General features: G+C 43.2%; 2 protein-coding genes across 3 annotated transcripts in view; both read left to right on the top strand.

The window, feature by feature from the left end:
• nhsa (Nance-Horan syndrome a (congenital cataracts and dental anomalies)) overlaps positions 1 to 19,569 on the top strand; it is a 61,582-nt gene extending 42,013 nt beyond the window's left edge. The window contains exons 3-9 of one of the 2 annotated variants that reach the window (XM_058073337.2): positions 2,250 to 2,383; positions 4,840 to 4,905; positions 6,964 to 7,159; positions 9,321 to 9,452; positions 13,693 to 16,173; positions 17,621 to 17,744; positions 17,935 to 19,569. In XM_058073337.2, the coding sequence (XP_057929320.2) occupies positions 2,250 to 2,383; positions 4,840 to 4,905; positions 6,964 to 7,159; positions 9,321 to 9,452; positions 13,693 to 16,173; positions 17,621 to 17,744; positions 17,935 to 18,511 (3,710 nt within the window). In that variant the 3' untranslated portion in view covers positions 18,512 to 19,569. The remainder of the gene's footprint in view (positions 1 to 2,249; positions 2,384 to 4,839; positions 4,906 to 6,963; positions 7,160 to 9,320; positions 9,453 to 13,692; positions 16,174 to 17,620; positions 17,745 to 17,934) is intronic. The other variant, XM_058073340.2, reaches the window with a different exon arrangement.
• Positions 19,570 to 22,204: 2,635 nt separating this feature from the next.
• rai2 (retinoic acid induced 2) lies at positions 22,205 to 27,153 on the top strand. The gene is made up of 2 exons (XM_058072780.2): positions 22,205 to 22,359; positions 25,215 to 27,153. Exon 2 carries the CDS (start codon positions 25,282 to 25,284, stop codon positions 26,737 to 26,739), a length of 1,458 nt encoding a protein of 485 aa, XP_057928763.2. The 5' UTR covers positions 22,205 to 22,359; positions 25,215 to 25,281; the 3' UTR covers positions 26,740 to 27,153.
• The last annotated feature ends 90 nt before the right edge of the window (positions 27,154 to 27,243 follow it).

Below are 27,243 nucleotides of genomic sequence, written 5' to 3'. Positions count from 1 at the left end.
TTAATTGCATTTAATCACAGACGTAAATAAGTTTTTATTCATAATAAGTAGGGAAAATATCTTTGTGGTAAACGATTTGATGTGCAACTGATGTAACGATAATTACATCAAATGTTATGTAAAAGTATATCAATTTGGGAACTTTGGGCCATGGTTTAAAACAATACAGTCAGCAAGTATATTTTTGGATTATTAGTTTTCGTTATTATTAGCATATTAGCTCTTAAACTCTGCCCACAAATGTTCAGCAAATGCAAAATGTGAGCAAGTGTGACCTCTCACACTAACATTTTTTGGTTTTTGTGTGAGTTTATGTGTCAGCATATATGTTAGTGTTTTCATTATACTGTTATTTTTTATGAAACATTTAGCTCTACTGCTACATGATAATCGGAAAAAAAACAGCCACAGTGGAAAAGAAAGAGCAAAGACTGAAGTAATATATTATTATATTAATAATTGGCTTTTATATGACAAAGCTGAGATGCAGCTTTTTCCTGAAATATACAGGTTTATAACTTCTTAGCATGTCTACATCTGTTGCTTTTCCAAAATATCAAAGTGGAATCAAAGTTTTGTTTTTCACAATGTGGCCCTCGCTGGACAAACTTAACCCTTTACAGGGCACTCACTGAAATATTTAGAAATGTAAAAATTCAATTGAATCCTTGAGTGTTATTGGGGGCTATAAGAAGATCATTTCATATCATTTTTTCTCTTTTCACTTTTTAAAAAAGTTTCAGGTTTAGGGTGCAAATCAAGATCAAAGAAGTTACCATATACAGTTCCTCGGCTCAAACTGCACAAGGTCACTTGTGGTGTGGCTACGGTGTCCCCGTACAGGCTTGGGGGCATCAACAGAGGTACTGTAGTTATCTGTAGAGATCCTGATCTCCTTTGGGGGCGACACATTGCCGACCTCGGGGTGCAGGCAAACCTGAACACCTGAATCCTGAAGTTCTTTAGTGACAAGCCAGTCATAGCAAGAGCCTTGGAGTCCTGCTGGTAGCTGACCCAGGCATTTGCAAGGCTGACATCAACTGAATATGCAAACAGGTGGGGGTACGGTAGAGATGGACTACCAATCCCTCCCATGTTACAATTGTAGCTTTTGTACCGTTGCAGTACCGTTGAACTGAGGACGTGGGCGACACCCCCATGTCTGTTGAAAGCAGAGTGACAGTCTTGTCCTTCCACCTTAGAGCCAGGATGCCATTGTCACTGGTGATGTAACTGCAGGTACCCCATAGAGCAGCCTTCTCCATTTCCTTGATGGACTTGAGTGGAGGCTTCCTTACTCTGTTGTCCTTGGCTGTCCCTCTGTACCTTATGTCCCTCTCCTTGGCGTACTGCACCAATTTGTCCTCAAAGATGGCTATGGTGGTGGAGGCAGACATAGTGCTGGCCAGTACGGAGACTGTGCACTGGTAGCACCTCAGGCCTCTTGTTCAGGTGTGAGAAGGACACCATGAGCCCCAAGTGTAGTCTTCCTGTGAAGAATTGATCAACAGTGCGAGGGATCTGATTGTTGTCGTTGAAGTGGACCTTGAACCTCTTAGACGACATGAGGTTAGCAACTTGCAAGCCTGGTCTCCATTGCCCAGTAGTCTTCAACAGCAGGCGGGATAGCAACCCCCATGTAGATCAGGACAACAACAAAGTTCTTAAATTAACTACTAAGTACTGTTGTCTTTAGTTATTAGTGAAAAAAGTTTGGCTTACTAGACGTATCGGGTGTATGTCTATAAATGGACATATAATCTTGTCGCAGTTTTATGTAAACGCATGATCACATATTAGCATTTTAGCATTAGCATGTTAGCATGTTAGCATTTTTCACCCTCAAATTTCACTGCTTTCTACAAAACCTACAGAAACAACACGAGAGTGTCGGGCCCACTAGCGTCAGAATACTGCAATTTCCGACTTCTGAATGAAAAAGGAAGTTTGATACTCTGGCTCACTCCTGATTGATCACAACCCATGACATCACTTCCTGTGACATTGTCTCATCTTGGCTGACTCTGTTGCCTTGCTGAGACATGGGGAATCCCTGTTTTTATGTAGTTTATAGTATAGTACCGTATATAATATCGTCTGTAGCTCAATTTTAAGACATGTTGTGAAAGCTGCTTTTACACAGTGGTGTGTATTGCTGTTGATTGATGCTGAAAGTTGATTGCAGAGATGTTTGTAGTGTTTTGTGATTAACATCTGTGGAAATCATGTTGTTGTTGTTGTTGTTACAGACCATGAGAGAAGACGGTGGTCCAGCGTGGAGGGGCGAGTCACCATCTCCATCTCTGCTTTGCCCCCCATGCCCATGTACCCTTTGACACCCATCGCCCGGAGGAAAGCTAAGAAGGGCGCACGCTTGACGTGGGTGAGGAAGCTAACTTTCCCCAAGATGCCTTTCTTACAAAGGAGCATTTTTGTTTAGTCTAATGATAATTAAGTATAAAAAGGTACATGGTTTAGGAGCGCTTGTCTTTATGGATGATAATAATGATGATGATGATGAGTAAAAACTACATTGGTGAAGGAGTATTAGTGTTTATGTATATCCTATCCGCATATACAGTATTTAGGTTGAATATTGATATACAATATACTGTATATCCGGATATTGTTTCCACAAAGTGAGTTGAGACAAAAGTCAAAGCCAAATATGCAAAGATTTATGAAAATGCAAACAACCCATGGAACTACACGGGACGAGCTTGCACTTGTGCCATCTTGAAACCTCAGCATCAAATCCAGCCTATATGAATATGAACGATATTCTTGTTTTTGATGTTGTGCTGAAAATAAATATTGTTATTTTTAAAATATCGATACATTGCCCAACCCTATTATGTATGATGATGAAGTGTAAAAAGTACATGGATAAAGAAGCATTTGTATTTGGTTAGTATGACAATGACAAGTAAAAAGTACATGGTTAAAGGAGCTTTTATATTTGGTAGCATGACGATGGTGAGTAAAAAGTACATGGTTAAAGGAGGGTTTGTATTTGGTAGTGTGACGGTGACGAGTTAAAAGTACATGGGTAAAGGAGCGGTTGTATTTGTATAATGATGACGAGTAAAAAGTACATGAGTAAAGGAACGTGTGTGTTTGGTAGTATCATGATGAGTAAAAAGTACATGGGTAAAGGACCGTTTGTGTTTGGTAGTATGACGATGACAAGTAAAAATTCCATGGGTAAAGGAGCAGTTGTATTTGTATAATGATGATGAGTAAAAAGTACATGAGTAAAGGAACGTGTGTTTTTGGTAGTATCATGATGACAAGTAAAAAGTACATGGTTAAAGGAGCTCTTGTATTTGGTAGTATGACGATGATGAGTAAAAAGTACATGGGTAAAGGAGGGTTTGTATTTGGTAGTATGATGGTGACGAGTTAAAAGTACATGGGTAAAGGAGCGTTTGTGTTTTGTAGTATCATGATGAGTAAAAAGTACATGAGTAAAGGAGCGTTTGGTAGTATAATGATGAGTAAAAAGTACATGGGTAAAGGACAGTTTGTGTTTATGTATGATGATGAAGTGCAAAAAGTACATGTGTAAAGGAGCGTTTGTGTTTTGTAGTATCATGATGAGTAAAAAGTACATGTGTAAAGGAGCGTTTGTGTTTGGTAGTATGACGATGAAGTGTAAAAAGTACATGTGTAAAGGACGGTTTGTGTTTATACATGATGATGAAATGTAAAAAGTACATCGGTAAAGGAGTGTTTGTGTTTGGTAGTATAATGATGAGTAAAAAGGTACATGGGTAAAGGAGTGTTTGTGTTTGGTAGTATAATGATGAGTAAAAAGTACATGGGTAAAGGAGTGTTTGTGTTTATGTATGATGATGAAGTGTAAGAAGTACACTGGTAAAGGAGCGTTTGTGTTTAAATATGATGATGAAGTGTAAAAAGTACATGCGTCAAGGACCATTGTGTTGATATATGATGATGAAGTGTAAAAAGTACATGGGTAAAGGAGCATTTGTGTTTGGTAGTATCATGATGAGTAAAAAGTACATGTGTAAAGGACCATTTGTGTTTATGTATGATGATGAAGTGTAAAAAGTACACAGGTAAAGGACCGTTTGTGTTTATATATGATGATTAAGTGTAAAAAGTACATGGGTAAAGGACCGTTTGTGTTGATATACGATGATTAAGTGTAAAAAGTACATGGGTAAAGGACCGTTTGTGTTTATGTATGATGATGAAGTGTAAAAAGTACACGGGTAAAGGACCGTTTCTGTTTATATATGATGATGAAGTGTAAAAAGTACATGGGTAAAGGACCGTTTCTGTTTATGTATGATGATGAAGTGTAAAAATTACATGGGTAAAGGACCGTCTGTGTTTATGTATGATGATGAAGTGTAAAAAGTACATGGGTAAAGGAGCGTTTGTGTTTGGTAGTATCATGATGAGTAAAAAGTACATGGGTGAAGGAGCGTTTGTGTTTGGTAGTATCATGATGAGTAAAAAGTACATGGGTGAAGGAGCGTTTGTGTTTGGTAGTATCATGATGAGTAAAAAGTACATGGGTGAAGGAGCGTTTGTGTTTGGTAGTATCATGATGAGTAAAAAGTACATGGGTAAAGAACGTTTGTGTTTATGTATGATGATGAAGTATAAAAAGTACATGATACATGCAAGCTTTGTTGTGTCTTTCTCATGGCCACCTAATTGACATCCTGACCACACCTCCTTCCCCCAACCAAAAACCCGTCCTCCTTGTTGTTACGTTTTTGTGTCTGTGAAACACTATCTCCATGTCCATTTGTTGTTTGTCATGTTTGTGTGTTTTTTTTGCTATTATTTTCTTTTTCAATTCAGTTCCAAACCAACACCCGCCCGCCTTCCCCCATCGAATGTTGCCACTTCTCCCCCTGGAACACCAAGGTACTGCTAAACCCAACCCACCACACCTACCCTCTTCCTGTTGGCCTCCTTAACTTCTTCATCCTCTCCTTTCTTTCTTCTTGTTATTTCATAGCAGTGTGTGTGTGTGAGAGTGTGATTACTCACGATGAGTTGCCCTCTGACCTCCAGCTGTTGAGCCAGTGTGAACGCATCACATCATCTCTCTTACTTTCTTCTTTTTTTTCAAACGTCCTTCTCCATCAACCAATGGGCTTCTTTCTGCCGCTTTGTGGAGAGAAGTTTCCAAGGAAACCTTTTGTTGCTGTTTTTTTTTTTGAAGGGGGGGGTTGTCGCTGCAAAGGGAACACAAAAGCTGTAGAGCAGGCTTTCAACTGGGCGGGGAAAGAGGGGGTTAGTGGGAGCATTAGGATCCAGTTTGATTTCCAGTTTGCTGCCGGTGCTGGAAGCTGAAGGTAAGAGCTTTTAACATGAGATGGATTGGGATGTGACAGAGAGAAAGAGCAGGAGACTCTGAATAACCATGACACGACTGGGGGGGGACCGTTGTGGCTAGAAACGCATCTTTTGACACGCCTTTTTTTTTCTGTCTTTTCCTTCCTGCGTGAAACGACTGAGTGGAGCACAAAGGAACCTCCAAAGTTTCAACTCAAAACTTCCCCCCCCAAAATGTCAGTTCATCTGTTCCACATTCCAGCTGCAGCCATCCTAAAACCTTTAGGACCCGGCTAGGCAACAATTCAGGAAAAAGAAATTTAAATCAAATCAACATTGATCTTCATGCAAGTGTAAAAAGAAGAAAAGTTCATCTCTGCAAGAAAACCTAAAAATGACTATTTACACGCTCTGAACTTTAACTACAAAGGGACACAGGAACGGTTGCTAAAGGCGAGTTGATTTCCAACACACTTTATTTTAAATATTAGTAACCTCATGCAAGTGTAAAAAGAAGTTACCTAAACAGGCTAGTCGACGTTCAACATCAACTTTATTCTCATAATATTTGCACTTTAATCTCATAGTATTGTAACTTTTTCCCCAACACAGTTTTCTAAAAAAAAAAAAAAAATAATAATAATAATTTGTTTTAGTTCTTCTAATATATTTTTTAAATTCTTTAATATTTTAATATTTCAAAAACTATGCTCTTAAAATTAGATGATTTAGAAAAAAATTGCAACTTTTTTCTTGTTGGAATGTGATTATTTTCAACTAATATTTTGACTTTCTTCTTGTAAAATTGGTGCTTGTTTTTCAGTTTTTTGATATTAGAAAAAAATCAAAATATTACAACTTTCTGCATGTAAATTTCCCTAATATTATATTTGAAATGTTGTAAATGATTTATAACTTTTAGTTATTAATTCAAACTTTATTCCAATAATGTTTTATTCCTGTAATATTATAACTTTTCCAAGAATTACAGCTTTATTCTGTTTCTCATCATACTGCAAATACTACAAATATTTAAATTTTATGTAAAATACATATTTTTTGTTACAAAATTAAACAACATTATTATTGTAATATTACTATATTACCATTATTATGTCTTTTTGGGCATTAGATTACAACTTTTTTCTGTTAATATTTATGTATAATATATATTCTAGCAAAATTACTTCTGATTTTTCCATTTTTGCTTTTCTTGTTTGTTTAAATTTTCTTGTTGAATTAAATTTTTAGATTGCTCCACAGCTCCACAAATGTTCTGTTAAAAAATTGGAAATGCCATGCTAAAACCTACAAACTCTGATCATGAACATATAGTGTTGGGGGGATCTGTCTGTGTGTGTGTGTGTGTGTGTGTGTGTGTGTGTGAGACACTTTCCTACATCGCTATAAGTTCCATTCCTGTTTTATGGTTATCGTCATACTTCTCCAGGGGTTCCACGTTACTACGACATGCACTCTTATGTCCACGGTTGAATGTACTGCACTCCTATTGCAACTCTGCTCCTATGAGGCCCTTTGAATGCTAACTTTGCTAGTGTCCCCACTACTCTGCATGCAGGCCTGTAATAATAATAGTAATAATTAATACTAATGATGGTAATAATTCACATCTGGTCCTTGCAGGCCACAGCCTCAAACCCCGCCGACTGTGACGGGGCGTCGCTGGGTCAGCGCGCCAAGCTGCCTGTCCCCAACACGCCCAGCACCCTGGACAAGCAGACCAACTGGTCCGCTGCCCTGCCCCTGCCGACGCCCGAGGAGAGAATGAAATGCGATTCCAGAGTCATCAATTCATGTGTCATCCCCATCAATGTGACAGGTAACATCAAGCGGCACCGTTTAGGTTAGTTTCCCCCTTAGCAACCTTTATTTCTCCAGGTTGTGTTCTACTTGGGAGGGGATGATTACAATTTTGGTGGCCTTTGTGACGTTTAGAAGCTTTAATCAACCATGAGATTGACCAGGTCAATCCCTCAGTCTCGGTCTTCCAGTCAGGCAAGCACACAGATAGTCCCGTCCTGCAAAAGGAACGGTGAACTGACTCTCCAGCCAATCAAAAAAAGAAACATTTACAGCTGAACGGACTCAACGGGTATTTTAGAGGCGGTGACCTTGTTCATTCCCAAAAAAGAACTAGTTCCTTTGACCTGTTTGTTCATGACCGACACACCACTAGACAACAGACTCCGACAATAATGAGAGAACCGGCATGTTTGATGGCGAAATTGACATGGAGGAAGCACCCGGCGAGTGGAGCTTGGGCTAAAGTACCTGCTTTCATTAAAATTGCTTTCAATAAAGTTTTGTTGTTGTTAAATAGTAGAATAAAGTTCAACTAAACTCACTGTTTTGCTTCCGTTGCCCTTTTTTTAAGAGCGTCTAGGAATTGGGGGTTGGTACATACAGTAATTCACCCCGGAACTATACAAGTTAAGGTCGTTGCCCCCCGAACGGTTCAGGCAGTAGGAAGAAGTAGTCGTGGGCAAAACCGTTCATTCAGTAAAAAGATCCGTTCATTGCAGTCAATTGGTCGTTTGCGTGTTATCTCCCCCTGTGCATCGACCCGGTCAGCCGTGTCGAGTCAGTCTGTTCACTCATGTTCACGGTCGTTCTGACTCCACAGCGCAACAACACGTGATGACTTGGATAAAGGATCCGTCGTTACGACCCCCCCATGTGCAGTCATGAATGTACGGCCGACGAGTGTCGATCAAATTGATCGACACACCACTATTGCCTGTCTTATCCGATTGTTGCGACTCGCTCTATGGATGGGTGGCGTTAGCTGACTGAAAGACGGAGACCTCAGTCTTTCTGACTCGGTCTTTGCAGTCAGAAAGACCGACCGTCACGTACCCCACCCACCCACGACGATAGGATAAGACAGGTGAACTGACTGACTCTCCAGCTACTTGCAACTGAACGGACTGAACGGGTATTTTAGGGACGGTGACCTCATTCATTCCGTTCACAAAAAAGAACTAGTTCTTTTGACCCGTTCGTTCATGACCGACACACCGCTTGGTTGTGATTTTTGGCCTCTCCTTTAGCTATGAGTTACAAGTGTGAGTTCATGTTGAACAAGAAAATAAAGTTTGCTAGCTCCATTTTCACACTCAGACAGTTTTAGCATACGTCTTATAACATGGTGTGCCTTATATATGTGTTAAATACAGAAATAGACCCCCGAATTGAGACTGCGCCTTATAACGCAGTGTGCCTTATGGTGCGAAAAATACAGTAATTAAGATGACACAATGTGGACGCAGGGTTTTTTTTTTTTAACCCGGCAAAACAAAAAAAAAAAGATCTTAGGAGTGTTTCTCTGTGGACAGGTCCTCAGAATCATGGTGGACTCGTGCTACTTCTTGTTACCCTGCACAGATAAACTCTCATGTGCCTTATTCCTGAACAAATCCATGGCATAGTTACACTGAAAGTCAAGTGTATTGATGTTGTTGTTGAATGCATTATTAAGCAACATTAAACAGTCACATGGCATTGCTGGGCAACATAGAAATAATGGCTGTGATGTGACAAAACACAAGTGGCACCCAGAAAAAGAAAAAAAAAACACAGAGAATGAAGTGTGTGGTGTTCAAGTCATGCTGCTTTTTTGTGTCGTTGCGTGACATGAATGCCAATGAGTTGTGTCCAAAGAGCTGAAAAGAACATTATTGACTCCTGCTTGCTCCGAAGGGGCAGTTGCAGGCCAAATTTCCCAACAATTCCACATAGTAAGCAAAGTGGCGCTATCACCATGGTGCCAAGTCACATGACACTCACAGTAAAACAAGCCAAAAGGCCATCCTGATAGTTTGGGGCCTTATTGCTACAATTTCTGTGCAGCCACTGGGGCCTTTTGCTTCAGAGACATTTGCTGCAGCTTGGTGTCTTTTTCTTGTTTTTTACGAGACAAAGTGTCCCTCACATGGTTCCTTTCCTCCCCACCCACCCCCTACCCTGGCTGCTTTTTGCAGGCGTCGGCTTTGACAGAGACGCTAGTGTGCGCTGCTCGCTCGTCCACTCACAGTCTTTGCTTCAGAGGAGGAGGAAGCTGAGGCGACGAAGGACGGTGGCCGGCGTCCCCAGACAGGTGCAGCTGGATTTGGGTATGTTATTATTCAATTATCACTTCAATTTGTACTCTTCATTTGTCAGTCTTTGCAAAGATCATACTTTGAATCGGCAGTAGTCACATTGTACAACCAAGACATATAATGAAAACCATACAACAGGAAATGGCCATTGGACAGCAGTACACACACTGGTGTAAGTTGTAAGTAAGTAAATTTTATTTATATAGCACCTTTCTCAGACAAAAGTCACAAAGTGCTTCACAAAAGGCAAAACACAGGGTTAAAATACACATAAAAAATACAATAAAACAATAAAACAATGTACAATAAAATAGACATAAAACAGTACATAAAAACAGTATACAATAAAATAGACATAAATATATGATGGTCATAATACCCTAAATCTACTGAGCTGGGTATGCCTGCAAAAACAAGTGAGTTTTAAGGTTACTCTTAAATGCATCGACAGAGTCAAGCGAACGCAGGGAGGGTGGAAAGTCATTCCAGAGCCTCGGCGCAACAACCTGAAAAGATAGGTCTCCTCGGGTCCTAAAACGACTACGAGGGACCATGAGTAAATTTTGATCTAACGATCTCAGCCTCCGAGAGGGGGTATAGGGACGCAACAAGTTTTGTATGTAGACAGGGGCCTGGCCGTGTAAGGCTCTAAAAGTGAGCACCAGGATTTTAAAATTCACACGGAATGAGACCGGGAGCCAATGGAGAGCTTTCAGAATCGGCCTGATGTGAGCCCTTCTGTTGCATCGAGTCAATAACCGCGCAGCAGAATTTTGAACCTGTTGCAGACGAGACAACTCTTTTTTGTTTAGACAAGAAAACAAACTATTACAGTAGTCTAAACGAGAAGACACAAAGGCATGGATTATCATCTCGAGCTCACCTTTAGATACAATCGTTCGAAGTTTCGAGATTTTTCTTAGCTGAAAGAAACAATTCCGAGTGAGCTGCTTTGAGTGGTGCTATAATGACATTTCCTTGTCAAAAATTACTCCAAGATTTCTGAGGCTTGTCTTACAAGACAGGCTGTGAACACTCAAATACTGTTTGATCCCTGGAATAACTTCATCAGGGGCAATCACCAGAATTTAGTTGAAGGAAATTAGCGCCGAGCCATTGTTTTATTTGCACTAAACAATTCATTAAAGAGTTCAATTTTTGTATCTCCGAAGCCTTAAAAGAACAGTACAGCTGAATGTCGTCAGCAAACAGATGGTAGAAGACATCATCAAAATCCTGGATAATCTTTCCTAGAGGGAGAACATACAGTGAAGAAAATAAGTATTTGAACACCCTGCTATTTTGCTATTTCTCCCACTTAGAAATCATGGAGGGGTCTGAAATTTTCATCGTAGGTGCATGTCCACTGTGAGAGAGATAAACTAAAAAGAAAAATCCAGAAATCACAATGCATGATTTTTTAACAATTTATTTGTGTGATACAGCTGCAAATAAGTATTTGAACACCTGTGTATCATCTAGAATTCTGACCCTGAAAGACCTGTTAGTCTGCCCATTAGAAGTCCACCTGCACTCCATGTATCATCCTGAATCAGATGCACCTGTTTGAGGTCGTTAGCTGCATAAAGACACCTGTCCACCCCATACAATCAGTAAGACTTTAACTTGTAACATGGCGAAGACCAAAGAGCTGTCCAAAGACACCAGAGACAAAATTGTACACCTCCACAAGGCTGGAAAGGGCTACGGAGCAATTACCAAGCAGCTTGGTGAAAAAAGGTCCACTGTTGGAGCTATCATTAGAAAATGGAAGAAGCTAAACATGACGGTCAATCTCAATCGGAGTGGAGCCCCATGCAAGATATCACCTCGTGGGGTCTCAATGATTCTAAGAAAGGTGAGGAATCAGCCCAGAACTACACGACAGGACTTGGTCAATGACCTGAAAAGAGCTGGGACCACCGTTTCCAAGGTTACTGTAGGTAATACACTAAGACGTCATGATGTGAAATCATGCATGGCACGAAAGGTTCCCCTGCTTAAACCAGCACATGTCAAGGCCCGTCTTAAGTTTGCATATGACCATTTGGATGATACAGAGGAGTCATGGGAGAAAGTTTTATGGTCAGATGAGACCAAAATAGAACTTTTTGGTCATAATTCCAATAAGCGTGTTTGGAGGAAGAAGAATGAAGAGTACAATCCGAAGAACACCATCCCTACTGTGAAGCATGGGGGTGGTAGCATCATGCTTTGGGGGTGTTTTTCTGCACATGGGACAGGACGAGTGCACTGCATTAAAGAGAGGATGACTGGGGCCGTGTATTGTGAGATTTTGGGGAACAACCTCCTTCCCTCTGTCAGAGCATTGAAGATGGGTCGTGGCTGGGTCTTCCAACACGACAACGACCCGAAGCACACAGCCAGGAAAACCAAGGAGTGGCTCCGTAAGAAGCATATCAAGGTTCTAGCATGGCCCAGCCAGTCTCCAGACCTGAACCCAATCGAAAATCTTTGGAGGGAGCTCAAACTCTGTGTTTCTCAGCGACAGCCCAGAAACCTGACTGATCTAGAGAAGATCTGTGTGGAGGAGTGGGCCAAGATCCCTCCTGCAGTGTGTGCAAACCTGGTGAAAAACTACAGGAAACGTTTGACCTCTGTAATAGCAAACAAAGGCTACTGTACCAAATATTAACATTCATTTTCTCAGGTGTTCAAATACTTATTTGCAGCTGTATCACACAAATAAATTGTTAAAAAATCATGCATTGTGATTTCTGGATTTTTCTTTTTAGTTTATCTCTCTCACAGTGGACATGCACCTACGATGAAAATTTCAGACCCCTCCATGATTTCTAAGTGGGAGAAATAGCAAAATAGCAGGGTGTTCAAATACTTATTTTCTTCACTGTATAACAAAAACAAAATCGGACCCAAAACAGAGCCCTGAAGTGTGCTTGAAGTTGTGGCACACTTCTGGTTGCCATCTTGTTGTGGCAGGACGCAACTCCCTTCAAGTTCCACCTTGCCGTAGTTGTTGCTCATTATTATACAATCTGATGGAAATACTTCATGGATAATTGCTTTGTCTCTGCAAAACTTCCACTCAGGGAAGTTTTCAATTGCTGTAAATTACAGCTTAGAAGTATCACAGCTGTCACCCATTCAAAACTCATTCATTCATTTTCTGCCGCTTATCCTCACGAGGGTCGCAGGGGGTGCTGGAGCCTATCCCAGCTGTCTTCGGGTGAGAGGCGGGGTGCACCCTGGACTGGTGGCCAGCCAATCACAGGGCACATAAATGCGATTAACTGTGAGTTCGCTATGGACAAATTGTGATTAATCGCGATCAAATATTTGAATCGATTGACGGCCCGAGAAATAATACAAACAAAAATCTATATATAAATGCCTGCTATTTTTACAAAGTAACATTTTAAAAGAGCCAAGCCTGCTTTTTTCCGCAACTTATGAATTAATTATTGAAATTATAATTAAATATAATTAAATATAATATAATATAATATAATATAATATAATATAATATAATATAATATAATATAATATAATATAATATAATATAATATAATATAATATAATATGATATAATATGATATATTAACATATATATTAAATGTAATAATATATAATTACTTGTATAATTTGAATAGAATTTAAGAATTAAATGATTTTTTAAATAAATTTAAAAAATGCTTTTTTTTGCAAAATGGTATCATCTGGTGCAGGGGTCAGCAACCTACGGCTCCAGAGCCGCATGTGGCTCTTCAGCCTCTTTGTTGTGGCTCCCTTTGCAATGCTCAAATATTTGTTTTAACACCCAAATGAGGAAAATATGCATCTTTTGAACAAAATCCGACTTTCTGTGAGGCCGTATACTAGCAAGAGTACTTGATCAACTCCACTTTTTCTCTACTGTGATATCCCAAAATTCCCTCAATCAAAATCTTGGGAGACTAGCAAATTGCTCTGGATGTGAGCATGTTGCTACACATTTCTTAAGGCGTGCATAGGGAGAACATGCAAACTCCACACAGAGATAGCCGAGGGTGGGATTGAACTCGGGTGTCCTTGCTGTGAGGTCTGCGCGCTACCCACTCGACCGCAATGCAGCCCCTATATTCTGCTGTTAAATTATGTTTTGCGGCTCCATTCTATTTTTCTTCAGTGAGCGAGGGGGTAAAATGGCTCTTTTGATAGTAAAGGTTGCCGACCCCTGATCTGGTGTAATACAGAGTTGAAAGCGTCGTGATGTTCCTCTCTCTTCCGTCAGACTCTGATGACTCGCCGGGTTCCAGAGAGCGCACTGTGATCGTCCACGCCACCTTGGACGTCACCCCTTTCAATGAGGACCTGGCCAGCCATCTGGACACCAGAGACTCGGGCTGCCAGACAGAGGACTTCCTGATCTCAGGAGCGCCTTCTCGGAGGAGAATCCATGCCCAGCGTGGCCACCAGGGGGCACCGCTGTGCCTCTCTCAATCGGCAGGCAACATTGCCTCTCTGCGGGACAGCCGGGAAGACATGTTCGCCGCTGCCATGGGCAACCGGTTGCGCTCCCGCAGTCTCCCCCGTGACAGGAGCAGGATGATGGAGAACGGTCACATTGATGACGAGGAGGCAGAACTCTCCCCGTTTAGTGCGGAGGACTTCTTGCAAGCAGACGGTGAGATAATCCTAAAGGGTGAGGAGGGGAGGGCTGATGACCGAGTGGGGTCCAAGTGCCTGAAGTACAAGCCGTTGTTGGAGACACCAGAGCGAGGCTGGATGGAGAGGACCAGGTCCCAGCTGCCCAGGAAGGCAGACTTGGGCAGCTGTGACATGTCTTCCAGCTCAGACACATTCAGCAGCCCCATGCACTCCGTCACTGCCGCAGGGGTCCTGGGAGGTCAGATGGACCACAAAGATGACCACCAGTCTTCTAGTGGGAACTGGAGTGGGAGCAACTCCACTTGTCCCTCCCAGACCTCAGAGACCCTCCCACCGGCAGCCTCGCCGCCGCTCACCGGCTCCTCAAACTGTGACTCTGAGCGCTCCCTCAACACCACGCCTCACGCTAATGAGGAACATGGCAGCTTTATGCTGGACCCCTACACGGGCCTCAGGACACAGAGAGCGGGCTCCTTCTCTTCCATGGCCATGGACATTTTAGAGGAAGCAGAAGTCAGCACCCCTGTGGAAGGGGAGTGGAACTACACCCACCCGGATCCCCCTGGCCCTCAGGACTTCAGCCCTGAGCCAAGCAGGGAGACAGAGAGCAGTCTGGGCTGCCCCAGCTTCACCAGCATGGCCACATGCGAGAGCAGCTTCTCCGACAAGCCGCTGTCGGAAAAAGCCGACGCTGTCTCACACTATTCCGTGGACACTGAAGGTTACTACACCTCCATGCACTTTGACTGTGGGCTTAAAGGCAGCAGGAGCTTCACATATAACTATGCAGCCTCAGGCTCCAATTCCAGCTTGCTTGACTTCAGCCGCCCCATGACTCTTGGAGACTCGAGGAGACGCTGTCTGTCCTTAAGGAAACCAAAGGCGAAGCCGTGTCCACCCAAGCGCAGCTCGTCACTTCGGAAAATATGCAGTGAGGGAAACATTCCCATCCTGAAAGAACCAAAGATCAGCTGTGGGCAGCAGCCTCCACTGTCCAGGGAGAAGAAAGTGCAACTCATTTTATCCACATCTGCACGTCATATAGCTAATTCTTCTCCGGCCAAAGAGCCCCTTAGGGTCTGGGGGGTTGAGGGCTCGTTGGACGTGCCTGACCTGGGCGTGTTCAGCTCGACAGATGCTCATTCGTTCAAAGACGATGGCGTCGTTCAGGCCGACTATGCAGACTTCTGGCTCCTGAACGATTTAAAATCCGCTGACCCCTACAGATCCTTGTCCAACTCCAGCACAGCTACCGGCACAACAGTCATTGAATGCGTCAAGTCGCAGGACAGCTCCGAGTCGCAGACCTCCCAGTCGGGCTCCAGGGCCACTACCCCCTCACTTCCATCCGTGGAGGGAGACTTCAAGCTGACATCGCCAGACAGACTGGCGGGCCTGGCGAGTCCTTCCAGTGGATACTCCAGCCAGTCAGAGACCCCCACCTCCTCCTTCCCTGCTGCTTTCTTCCCTGGCCCGCTATCACCATCTAGTGTTAAAAGGAAACCCAGAGTGCCGGAGCGGAAGTCGTCACTCTCATCGTTGTCCGGAAGAACTGGCACGACCTCCAAAAGAGATCTGGAGTTGCCGATAATCCCGCCCTCCCACCTGGACTTAAGTGCCTTCCACAGTATTAACGACAAAGCTCCAAGTCACTGGACTCAGGAAAATAAGCAAAAAGATTTTCCCAAAGCGGAAAGTTCCAACAGCCCTTCCGTGAGCATCAGCTCTATCAGCAGGGAACACGACGAAGGTCCTGACGACGGCCCAAAACCGGACTGTCCCCCCGTAAACTCCAGCAGCGCTCCAGCCTCGTTGGAGAGTCCACACTTGGTGAGCGAGCCGTTGCCCACCCCAGATGATGAATTGGCAGAAATCACCCAGTTTTCCCCGCCGCCACCCGGAGAAGAACTTTATACTCTAAAGTCGAGTCTAGTCCCTAATCTGCACGGCAGCTTCGAAGTAGCACCTGTTGCCGACGCCCAGTTGCAGGTGCTGCATGTGAGTCCTGGCAGCAAGGAGGTGGAGTCAGCAGATGATGCTTCCCAAGGTGCCACTCGGGACGAGACAGAAGAAGACACGACTGCCGATGAGCTCCTCAGTAAAGGTAGAATGAAGATGTTTTCACTCTGTTTATAGTAGTCCTCTAGCTCTGAATGTAAGAATATAAATAAATAAATAAAAATACTGTACTGAGCCAAATGTGAGACCACTGGAATATAAGACCACTCAAATATAAGACCAGAGTGAAATAAAACCACTTGAATATAAGACCACCATGAATACAGTAATACTGTAATGCAGGGGTCTCTAACTCAATTTACCTGGGGGCCACTGGAGCTAGGGTCTGGGCAAGGCTGGGCCGCATCAGGTTTACAAAAAAACAAAAAACGCATTTATTAAAAACAGAAAAATGAATAAACTTTGCTTTGGTTCCGATTTTCTACAAGAAAAGCTCTGATAAAACATTCCACTGTTCTCAAATATCTTACTTTTTATTTTTCTACACAAAATAAGATGAAAAATAAATAAACAAATCAAGAATAAAGAAAATCAATCAATCAGTAATAAATAAATAAATATAATAATAATAATAAAACGGCAAATAATAAAAACTTAAGAAACCACATATAGTTGGTGGGTAGACAAATTATTTTTTTCAGATTAAAATGAACAAAGCATTATTAGAGCCCTGTAGACATGACAAAACACGACTATAGTCACATTTATACTCTATTTATTTACAACATATTGTGCAACTGCAGGGTCTTGAGACACATGCTAACTCGCAAACTAGAGAGCTAGCGACCTAAAGGGTAGCCTTCAAGTTATTTCCTTTAAACTTAAATAGCCAAAAACTTACCACTTCCACACAGATAGGGAGGATAACTATTAAGAGTTATTTAACCTTTAACATGAACATTAATCAAACGTAATAATTTTTTCTGGGTACATGATACCATACAGCATCCATATCAAACTTGCGCGGGCTGCACTAACATTAAACTTTCATATCAAGGCGGGGGCCTCAAACTAGTGTCCTGCGGGCCACGTGTTTGAGACCCCTGCTGTAATGAATACAGTAATACAAGATATCCCTGGGTATAACAGAGCCATGTATATAAGACCATCCCGAATATAAAACCACTTGAATATAAGGCCACCCTAAGTATCAGACCGCCACAGAAATAAGACTACAACTATAAGACCACCCCCAATGTAAGACCATCTTGACTATAAGATCACCCTGACTATAAGATCTTTGTTTTCAAATTAGCATCACAACTCTTTTGCTGTTTGCCAACTTGCTAACAACTTTTAAGGCATTTTTTTTTCTCTCCAGGAAGAAAAGCGGAGAGGTTTTGTTAGCATGCATATATCAATAGAGCTCAGACCTAAGCCTTCCCTATGTGAGGGTCAGTGCAGTATCGGCGTACTGGCGTATGTTGTGCTTGTCAACAGTCATGTTTGCATTTTGCTTTTGGACGCATCCACCAAGTATTGCTTTCCCCTTCACTTCTCACATTCCATCGTATCGGAATTTCCTTTGCCAGACTTGACGCCGAGCGACTCGGCCTCATCCCAGCTGAGTGACGAGTCGCGGTCAGAGGATGACAATGTCTTTCTTTCGCCCACTAAGACTCGGACCACCGATGACCTCTTTGCTGTGATACACAGGTGAGACGTCAGGCCCTAGTCAGTTGGCAGAGCTTTAATTTAAAGAAGGGATGTTATTTTTTTTTGGCCCCTTTGTATTGAGTTGTGGACTCCTATAGAGCAGCTACACACAATAACCAGCACGGAACGGTTTGGTGTTCAGGGGGATGTTGGTGACCTTTTTAAGACTTACAAGTGTGTCTCCCCTCAGGTCAAAGAGGAAAGTGTTAGGCAGGAAGGATTCGTCTGAGGTCGGTGTCAGAAACCGCCTCAGCGCCGCATCCGGCACAACGCCACCAGGCAGTGCCACCGGCTCCCCGAGTCCCGCGGGGTCACCCTGCAGCCTGCAGAAAGCTCCAGGCCCCATCTACAGGAATGCCAAAAAATCCAGCACCTCCAACGAGGAGTTCAAACTGCTGCTGCTCAAGAAGGGCAGCCGCTCCGAATCTAGCTATCGCATGTCGGCCACCGAAATCCTCAAAAGCCCTGTCACTCCTAAAGGCGGGGACTATGCGGACGAGGTGGCCTCCCCCTTGCAGACAATGCCAGATGTCCCCGCCAACCCTTACCCCAATGCCAACGCTGAGGGCTTCTCACCGAGATCCTTTTTTTCGCCGGCCTTTTCCAGGCAGAGTCGCTCGAGAATCCCGCCGCCTGCAGACAGCAGCCGCTACGGCGCTCGGGGTCGGCTGTACTCTGTCCCCATGCAGGCCATCTCAGAGGGCGAGACAGAGAACTCGGACGGAAGCCCCCATGACGAACGCTCGTCATCACCAGGCTCCACGTAGGACAAACGGTATGATGTGTTTGAGTACTTTTTGTTGTGAAATATGATGTATTGCGTATTCTGTGAATACCCACCGAGTACCAGCCTTCCCTCAAACTACTCCTTTTTTCTTTTTCTATTTGGGGCAAAAAAAACCTTGTGACAGCAAGTGTTTTTTACAGCAGGAAGAAGTGATGTTGAAGCGAGACAGAGAAACGTCAGTGGCTGGACAGGTTTTAAGATAATAATAATAACAACAATAATAAATAGTAACGATGATGATTTTTTTGGTTTGGTGTGTTTTTATAATACTCGAAAGGAGGCATGTGGCAAGTCTGTGGGATGTTGGAGATGGAATGTGCAAAAATGTTTTTGTTAGGTGTTCGCTAGCAAAGTTTTGTGAGGCGGCCCCTCCCGGCTTGTATGTGTATTTATTTATTTTTTTAACTATCCCACACAATGAGGCTATTTTTAGATCAGATTGCTTTTTACCAGAGAAGCTATTTTGAGACACTGGCTGCTTATAAATAAGATGCATCACGACGCTGTCGCTTATTAGATCATTTTATGCAAATGTGGCTACACTGCCAATCTGTTCTGTCCGCTTGGCCATGAAGCGTCATGAAGATGACTCGGCATGATAGCGAGCATGCTAACAGGGTACACAACAGGAGCTTTCATTCCAACTTTATTTCTTGTTTTTGGGTTGTTGCTTTTTTATTTTTTTTTAGCACTGATGAATTCTCTTATTCTCTCGGAATTAACAAGGACAAAGCTCACTTTAGTATTTTTTTCTATGATGCTATCAGATGAATTCTGGGACAAATCCACCTTTGTGTGATCTTTTTGTACAAATGGGGAAATAACACACCCGTGTTGAATAATAGTTGCTTCTGTGTAAAAAAAAAAAAGTGTTTACATGAACTGTTGTACATTTCAGAGTTGTGGATCTGGTCTTGTATTTATTTTGTAGTAAAATTTGTGGAAAGTTAAATCCTATCAGCAGCCAGTGCTAGGTCGCAGCACTGGCTGCTAAGTAAAATGTGTCCACAACAACATGAATAAATGTGACTGTTTGGGGAAAAAACTAAAGAAAGTGTTGGGTTCTTCTCGTGTGTTTTTTTTTATAATTTAATGTCATACCAATGACTCTAGGGCAGTGTTTCTCAATTATCGTCTGCCATGCCCCCCCTCCCCCCTCCGCCCCTGGGGGCGGAAATGTTTTTACATTTGATTCAACAGTTACGTTTATTAATGTAGACAATCTTCCATTGTAAAACAAAGAAGCCAAATGTATAAAAGTGGTATTCTTACAGTATTTTCAAATGTGTAAGAATACCGTAAAACGGGGTTATAAGGGACGGCAGGGTAATAAGGGACAATTTTCGGGAATTTTTTTTTTGACGATTTATTCAAGAATATATGCTTTTTGAAAGAAACAACACAAAGCAGCTTCCTTTTTAACATGAAAAGGCAGAACTACAGGTGATGGTTCCCCAACCACCGGCTACCACCAAGTTGTTTGTTTAAGTGTGCGACTTGTCCTACTCTGTTGGACAGTCCTTGAACACACCATCTAACTTTCTCCCGCACTACACAGACAGACTACTATACTCGTATGTTTTCTTTCTCCACATATTTGGTCCTAAATGTTGATACTATGTGGGAATTAGATCGCTATAATGTACATATGTTGATGTGTTGAATATCTTTCCTGGTGTCTAGCTAGTGTGTTGCTCGTGCTACGAATGCTAATGCTAGTGCTGATAGTTAAAACACATTAAGACACTATGCACATAAAAAACAAATGGTTATGCCTGCAGGTAACTTACTTTTAACCCAAATTTTAGCTTGTAGTTCAAAGCAAAAAATCTGCCAAGATACCACTGTATAAATGACAATAAAAAATACCGGCAGTGCTCCTCTATCTTCTCACTTGTCTTTGGCAGTCGACGTACTTTGTGACCACTCAGAGCTCAACTCAGAGCTATCTGACAGGGCTTTGAAACTAACTTTACTATACAAAATACCCTTTTTTGTCCCAATTCTTATTTGTTCCATTAAAGGGGTCGAAGCAATGCAGGTTGTCTATCCAAAAACAGTTTCTCCAGCAGGTGATTTCATTGACAAGCTACTTCCCTCAAACCAAAGGAGGGTTAATCATTCAAATCACCTGCTTTAATGACCGGCTGGAAAGAAAACCTGTAGTGTCTCGGCCCTGCATGGCATGGGTTTGACACCCCTGCATTAAAGCATAGTGCTATTAAAGGACATTTCTGTTAGCGTGAGCAAATCAAGCGCTCCTTTCCCCTCATGTCTGTGAAAGTAATGGCCTGTCATACCTTCCCCTGAGCCCCCCCCGAGGAAGATGTTTCACATGGTAGTTGTACCAAATGCTCCACAATGAGGGGGGGGCATCAAGCACACAAAAACCTTATTAGCCAACTGAAATGTATTGGGATTTGGACTGTGAAAATGAAGTGCAAATTTAGTAGATATAATAAATATGAGGGGCGGCATGGCGGTCGAGTGGTTAGCGCGCAGACCTCACAGCTAGGAGAACCAGGGTTTGATTCCACCCTCGGCCATCTCTGTGTGGAGTTTGCATGTTCTCCCCGTGCATGCATGGGTTTTCTCCGGGTACTCCGGTTTCCTCCCACATTCCAAAAACATGCTAGGTTAATTGCCACTCCAAATTGTCCATAGGTATGAATGTGAGTGTGAATGGTTGTTTGTCTATATGTGCCCTGTGATTGGCTGACCACCAGTCTCGCCCAAAGACAGCTGGGATAGGCTCCAGCACCCCCCGCGACCCTCGTGAGGAAAAAGCGGTAGAAAATGAATGAATGAATGAATAAACGTTCGTACTTTTCCCATCAGGGATAGAAATTGACCATGTAATGTCAAATGTCAACCGGCAGGTGGCGACATTTTACATGTACTGCTATTACAAGCTGCTTGAAAGTTTGTTTAAATAACAAATTAGACGGGGATTGAATGAGGTATTTGTTTTTGTTTTTATTGAACGACCACACTTGTTCATTTAACATTCCACAGGAACATATTGATATTTTCCTGGTACCGATCCAAAACCAGAGGTAGATGGAGGGGGTAGGGGGTGTTTCTGTTTGGTTCTGGATCTTGTCACAGACACTGTGGACTCACACACAGTTTCGTACAAAAGCACACTTTGTTCTCGTCGGTGTGTCCAAAGATGGATGAATGGAAGAAGACAAAGGCCATCCTGCAGTGATGCCTGACCACTAGGGGGCGTTAATCTATATTATTAGATAGTTGTTATGATTAGACCATAGCTTTCTAATTGTTTCTAATTGAAGTGTCTACTGGGCCTCGTTAAAGTGCGTTGAGGTGCCTCCCTGACGAACAATAAGAGCCCCCCGGGAGCCCTGATGCTGTTTGGGACGATAGGGAACACGCGAGGGGGGATCTACCCCCGAACGCATCTGTCTCTACACTCCCATTTGGACTCCATCCTCCACCATCCGCCTGTTAAGAGAAATCGCGCCATACAAAGTCAATTAAACACACATTTACGCCTATACAGTGTACAATTGAATAAGTATATGGTAATAAATATCGATATCATGTAATCTTAGTATGGTTATGCTATGTATAAGTGTTTTAATAAGTGTTTTCAAAATAGTCCGAAAGAGGGGCAGGGGGAGGAGCTACCGACCAGAATGCGCGCGCACCTTCTGTCTGGCGTCTTCTGCAGAACTGCAATGACGAGATAAGCCTTATCTTTTCGGGGTTTTGTTCTTTTTTGCTTTTGTAATCTCACGCTTTCGTCCACAACTCTCAGAGACTCTTCGGCTGGGAGAGCTGCTGAAGGCTCCCGCTGCCTCCCAGGTGAGTAGTTTGTGCTCGTTGTTTATCTCCGGTTTGATTGACATTAAAGGGCAGGAAGCGACGATGACGCAGGCTAGCTCGGCTCGTTTGATTCGGTTTTTGTGATTGAAACATTCGCTCATGTGTGTTCGTTGATGTGTCGCTAATTACATCAACATACGCGAGGTTTGGCAATGTAAGAGTTTGTTTTTTTTGCTTTGCGCGGCGTGTGTTTTTGTTTGTTATCCCTTAGCGCTGCTAGCTTGTTTAACGCGCTAGCTAAGTCATTTAGCTTAGCTGTCACTTAGCTCTGCTTCTATGGCAACCGAGGCGCGTGCCAGTGATGGCTACGAGCGCGTTCCCGAGCTGCGTTACGGTCAACGGTCTTTTTTTCCTCCTCCGCCACAACCGCAATATGGTGTCTTTACCTGTCTGTCTTTGTTGTTTATGTGTATGTAACTAGTAGTGGACATGTCAAGCTATATATGGACGTGTAGATTTAAACTTCCGGTGTCATGGCGCGAGTTCAGTTGGTTAAAGCAGCTGTATCGCCATGGTAACATCGGCTAGGACCAGGTTATGTCCAGGGTTTCATCTTAAAATGAGTGGAAAAACAGTGCCACTGTTTAACTAATTAGGAGATAGCATTAATATCTGACAACCCAGAGGTTCCCGAGGGAACACGGGGGGGGGCACTCGTGATGATGTTAACCATCGGTAAGTGAGGGAGATTTTCAGAGCAGGGAATACTCTAGCACGCACAACACTGCCATCTACTGGTCACAACGAAATACAGTCGATGTTGCCTGAAACATCACAATGTACTGTATTTGTTTTATTTAAATAGATACGTGTTAAGGTGTCAAAGTTGTGCCATTTGAATGAAAAGACGAACAGGGTAGTATATATACATATATAGGGTAGTTAGGATAATAATCGATGTTAACTTGCGTATCCCTCCTCTTGTGTTAGGGTTGGCACCGACCCGTTTTACATTTTAATGCATAAAAACAATCTCATAACATTTGTTTATTGCATCAAGACTTTTTGACTTTGTCAGGAAACTGTATTTCAACAAAATAAAACCAAAAAAAATAATTTTTACTAAATTTTAAAATGGTCTGGTTGAAATTATGACCACTGTATTGTTACGGTCGGTTTCAACCCGGTTATAATAACATGACTATAAAGCAATATTTTGAGCCAAAACTGAAATCATAAGTCTACAATTAGCCAACACAATGACAACCAGTTCCTTTTCTCATCATAGACCAGCATAGCCATTGAGACACATTATTTAAACAGACTTATTTTTCATCAAGATAACATGCTAGATAAAAAAAAAACATAATATGTGCCCTCCCATTGGCTGGCCACCAGTCCAGGATGTACCCCACCTCTCGCCCCAAAAACAGCTGGGATAGGCTCCAGCATACCCACGACCCTCGTGAGGATAAGCGGTATAGAAAAGGAATGGATGGAATCAGGAGCTCCTGTTCCTGATGGTGGCGTCTTTAGGTATTGTAAACAAATATGGATCCCTTACACACGAAGAAACACTTTCTGGGAGCCATCGCAGAACTTGGGGGTAGAGCAAAGAGTGTATCTGGCCTACTGCAAACGCCCATATAAGGAAGGCCGGCAATCTGTGACATCACAAACTGCCAGTGTCAGAACTCCCTCTGAAACCGATCACTTTGAGCCATCCCAAACTTCTTTCAGGGTTCACTTCCAAATGCGCAAACCTCATTATCTGAAACTTTGGCATGGTTTAACACAAGAATAAAACATTCTTACTACATTTATAGGTCAGAAAATTGGAAACAGCATAATAGGGCCCCTTTACCTGTTGCTTTAGGTTTTCTAGTTTCTGTCTTAAAGGGCAGCCTTCTTTTTTAATTTTTTTAAGTAATAGGCTTGCACGGAAAGTGTGGCGTAAATGTGACGTGATTCGCTCCAGTTGAGCTCTATCATGGCGTATTACCAGCCTATCATCTGTAAAAGTGAGTGTGCAAACATTCTGGCAATGATAACCAATGGACAAAAGAAGCGAGGTAATGTGGAAATGATAACTAAGGTTTTGTTGTTGTTTGGCTTTGTGGGACATCTCTTCTTTGCCCATTTAGTCAATGACTGCAGCACACAAGCTCAGACTCAATGAAAACACTCCAGCTTTAATATGCAATGTTGAGCTTCTCAATCTAATAATACATGTAATAATAATAATAATCTTTTTCTTGGTCATGTCATTCCAGGAAGTGGATTTTCTTTCTTGTAATATAGACTAAATTAGAGTATTTTCACTTTAGTCTCATAAAATGTGTTTTTTAAATTCTATTTAATTTAATATTTTTAAATTTTTTATCTTGTAAATTTCATAATTACTATTTTATTTCCACAATATTTTGACTTTATTCTCATAACAATTTTTTTCCTTGTAAAAGTATAACATTATCTCTACCTTTTTTCTTTGAATATTTTGGGTTTATTTTTTTAAGGTTATTGTTCATCTTTGTTTGTTTAAGTTTTAGAATGTGTCACGGGCCAATGAAAAACAGCTGTGGAACGCCAATGGCTCCCGTGCAGCACTTTGAACACCCCTGCGGTATCATATCCATGAGCTGACAAGACGGGCTTGAATGTGCATACATTTTCCAGACAAAAATTAGCAAATGTCTTCGTTCTTCTTTGACGGCCCTCTCGTCCCGTCAGTCACCATGAATAATTGATGATGGGTTACATCGGACACCGGTTGTCAGCGGCCCCGCGAGACCATGCTCCCGCCAGGATGGATGAGGCTTGACAGGCGGGACAAAACGCAGACGAGTCGGGCTGCAGGTGTTGGTTTTCAGAACCTTCTGTGTTTTGTCTTTCAGGTTTTCCCAGAAAGATAATGGATGAGCGTTGCCACTAGCGCTTAATGAAGACTCAGAAGGTGGGAAAATGGAAGGTTCTGCTGAATGTTCTCTAAACGCGGCCCACTCGGATGTGGACGACCCCGGGGCAGGAGAATCACAACTCCCTGGGAAAGAGGAAAATGCATTGGCGGTTGTGTCCACCTCCCAGGAGCCTTGTGCAGCGGGACTAAGCAAAGGGGGCCTGCTTGAGGCACCCACACCCCCGGTGGCACCTCCTTCCCCTGCTGATCCCCCAGGGGGTGTGGCTTTGAAAATGGCCACCACTGTTCTCCACCCAGTGTGCCTGGGGGACAATCCGCTGATGCTGCCCATACACCTCCAGATGGCCGCGGCCACCGGGCCCCAGCTGGGCCAGATGGGGGCGGCGCCGTACTTGCTGTCGGGCACCAACCCGGTTTCCTTGCCTCTGGTTCTGGATCAACAAGTGGTCCAGCATGTGAGTCCTGCTGTGATTCCCCAGAACAACATCCTGTATCAGAATCCGTTATCCTTCAGTTTGCCCGCTTCCCTGGACCAGAAGTCCGCCGGCCCGCAGCAGGATCCCAACCTGCTCACCCTGCTCCAGAATCCGGCTTTTGCTGGCATCCTGCAGGACCTTTTCCCTTCTCAAACCCCTCCATCCACCTGCCACTCACCCGGCTCTCCCTTCTTCCCACTCCCTCCCCTCACTCCGCCTTACTCCTCCCCTCTGGCCCCTTTGGTCCCCCCTGCTACCCTTCTAGTTCCTTACCCCGTCATCATTCCTCTGCCGGTCCCGCTGCCTGTGCCGCTGCCCATCCCTGTTCCCATTCCTCAGAGCTCAGTGGACTCCAAGACCAACCTGCCCAAAGCTGTTTGCACAGAAAGTAAAAGCACTCAGACGCCAAGAGACTTCAACCCCCCTCCCTCAACCAGCACGTCCCCACAGGTCCTGGACCTGTCCATGCGAGCCTGTCCTATAGAACCCAAACAGGAATACCTCAGCCCACAGCAGCAAGACAGCGTGCTGGACTTGTCAGTGCCTGCTGGCAGGAAACAATGTGTCCGCTCACGAACCCCTGCCAGTCTGGACTCTAAGCTGCTGGGGGGTCTGGCCTCACTGGAGTTCAGCCGGCAGCACAAGTGGATGGTGGACAGCGGTGCCGGGGGGTCCACTTCTCTTGGCCCTGGGGCAGGCAACCTGGAGATTGTCAGCGCCTCCCAGACCGCCAAGGTCATCGTCTCAGTGAAGGACGCCATTCCAGCCATCCTCTGTGGCAAGATCAAAAGCCTCTCCAGCTCGTCCACTAAGAACTTCTCCATCAAGCGAGACCAGCAGGGGGCACCGCTGCAACAGCTCTTTGGTGTGCCGCCGGGACCCCAGGGGGAGGTGCACGACACCGGCGAACACCTGAAGAAGACCTCGAAAAACCGAGCCATCAAGCTGAAGAAGGTGAGTTCACAGGAGATCCATTTCCTGCCTATCAAGAAGCAGAGACTGGCGGCGCTCTTTCCCAGGAAGTGAATGCCAGCCCCCACCCTCCTTGGGGTGGCACACAGCAGCAGTCGTCATCAGGCTTGCTTTTACTCAATAATGCTTTTATTACTTGGAAGACTTTTATACACAAACTCCAAAAAGTCAAGGTAGGACATTGCATTCTTTTCTTCCATTCTGTGTGTGTGTGTGTGTGTGTGTGTTAGTTTACCTTCTCCCGTGCACTTTGTGGTAGTTAGCATAAGAAAAATCAAGAAAAAAGGTGACAGGGTTGTTTGCTGCCTGTTGAGATGATGATTTGAAGAAATGCAACAAACGTGAAGATGTATTTATTATTGTTATGATTCTCATATGTTTGCAACGCTTTCATTGTAACACCACTAATTTATTATTGTGTTGTCAAAATGCTTATTTATACACTAAATGTATCTTTTCTTAAACCTCTTTGCTGACTTGACACTTGCTTGTTTTTTTTTTATTGCTTCAAAAGTCTTTTTTATGCCTTTCACTTTCTCATGCACCCCTAATCCTTAT

This window comes from Doryrhamphus excisus, linkage group LG4, assembly GCF_037039965.1.
Source record: "Doryrhamphus excisus strain RoL-2023G ecotype Guam linkage group LG4, RoL_Dexc_Guam_v1.1, whole genome shotgun sequence".
NCBI lineage: Eukaryota > Metazoa > Chordata > Actinopteri > Syngnathiformes > Syngnathidae > Doryrhamphus > Doryrhamphus excisus.
Note: the sequence above shows the minus strand (reverse complement) of the source record. Positions and strands in the feature narration are given on the sequence as shown.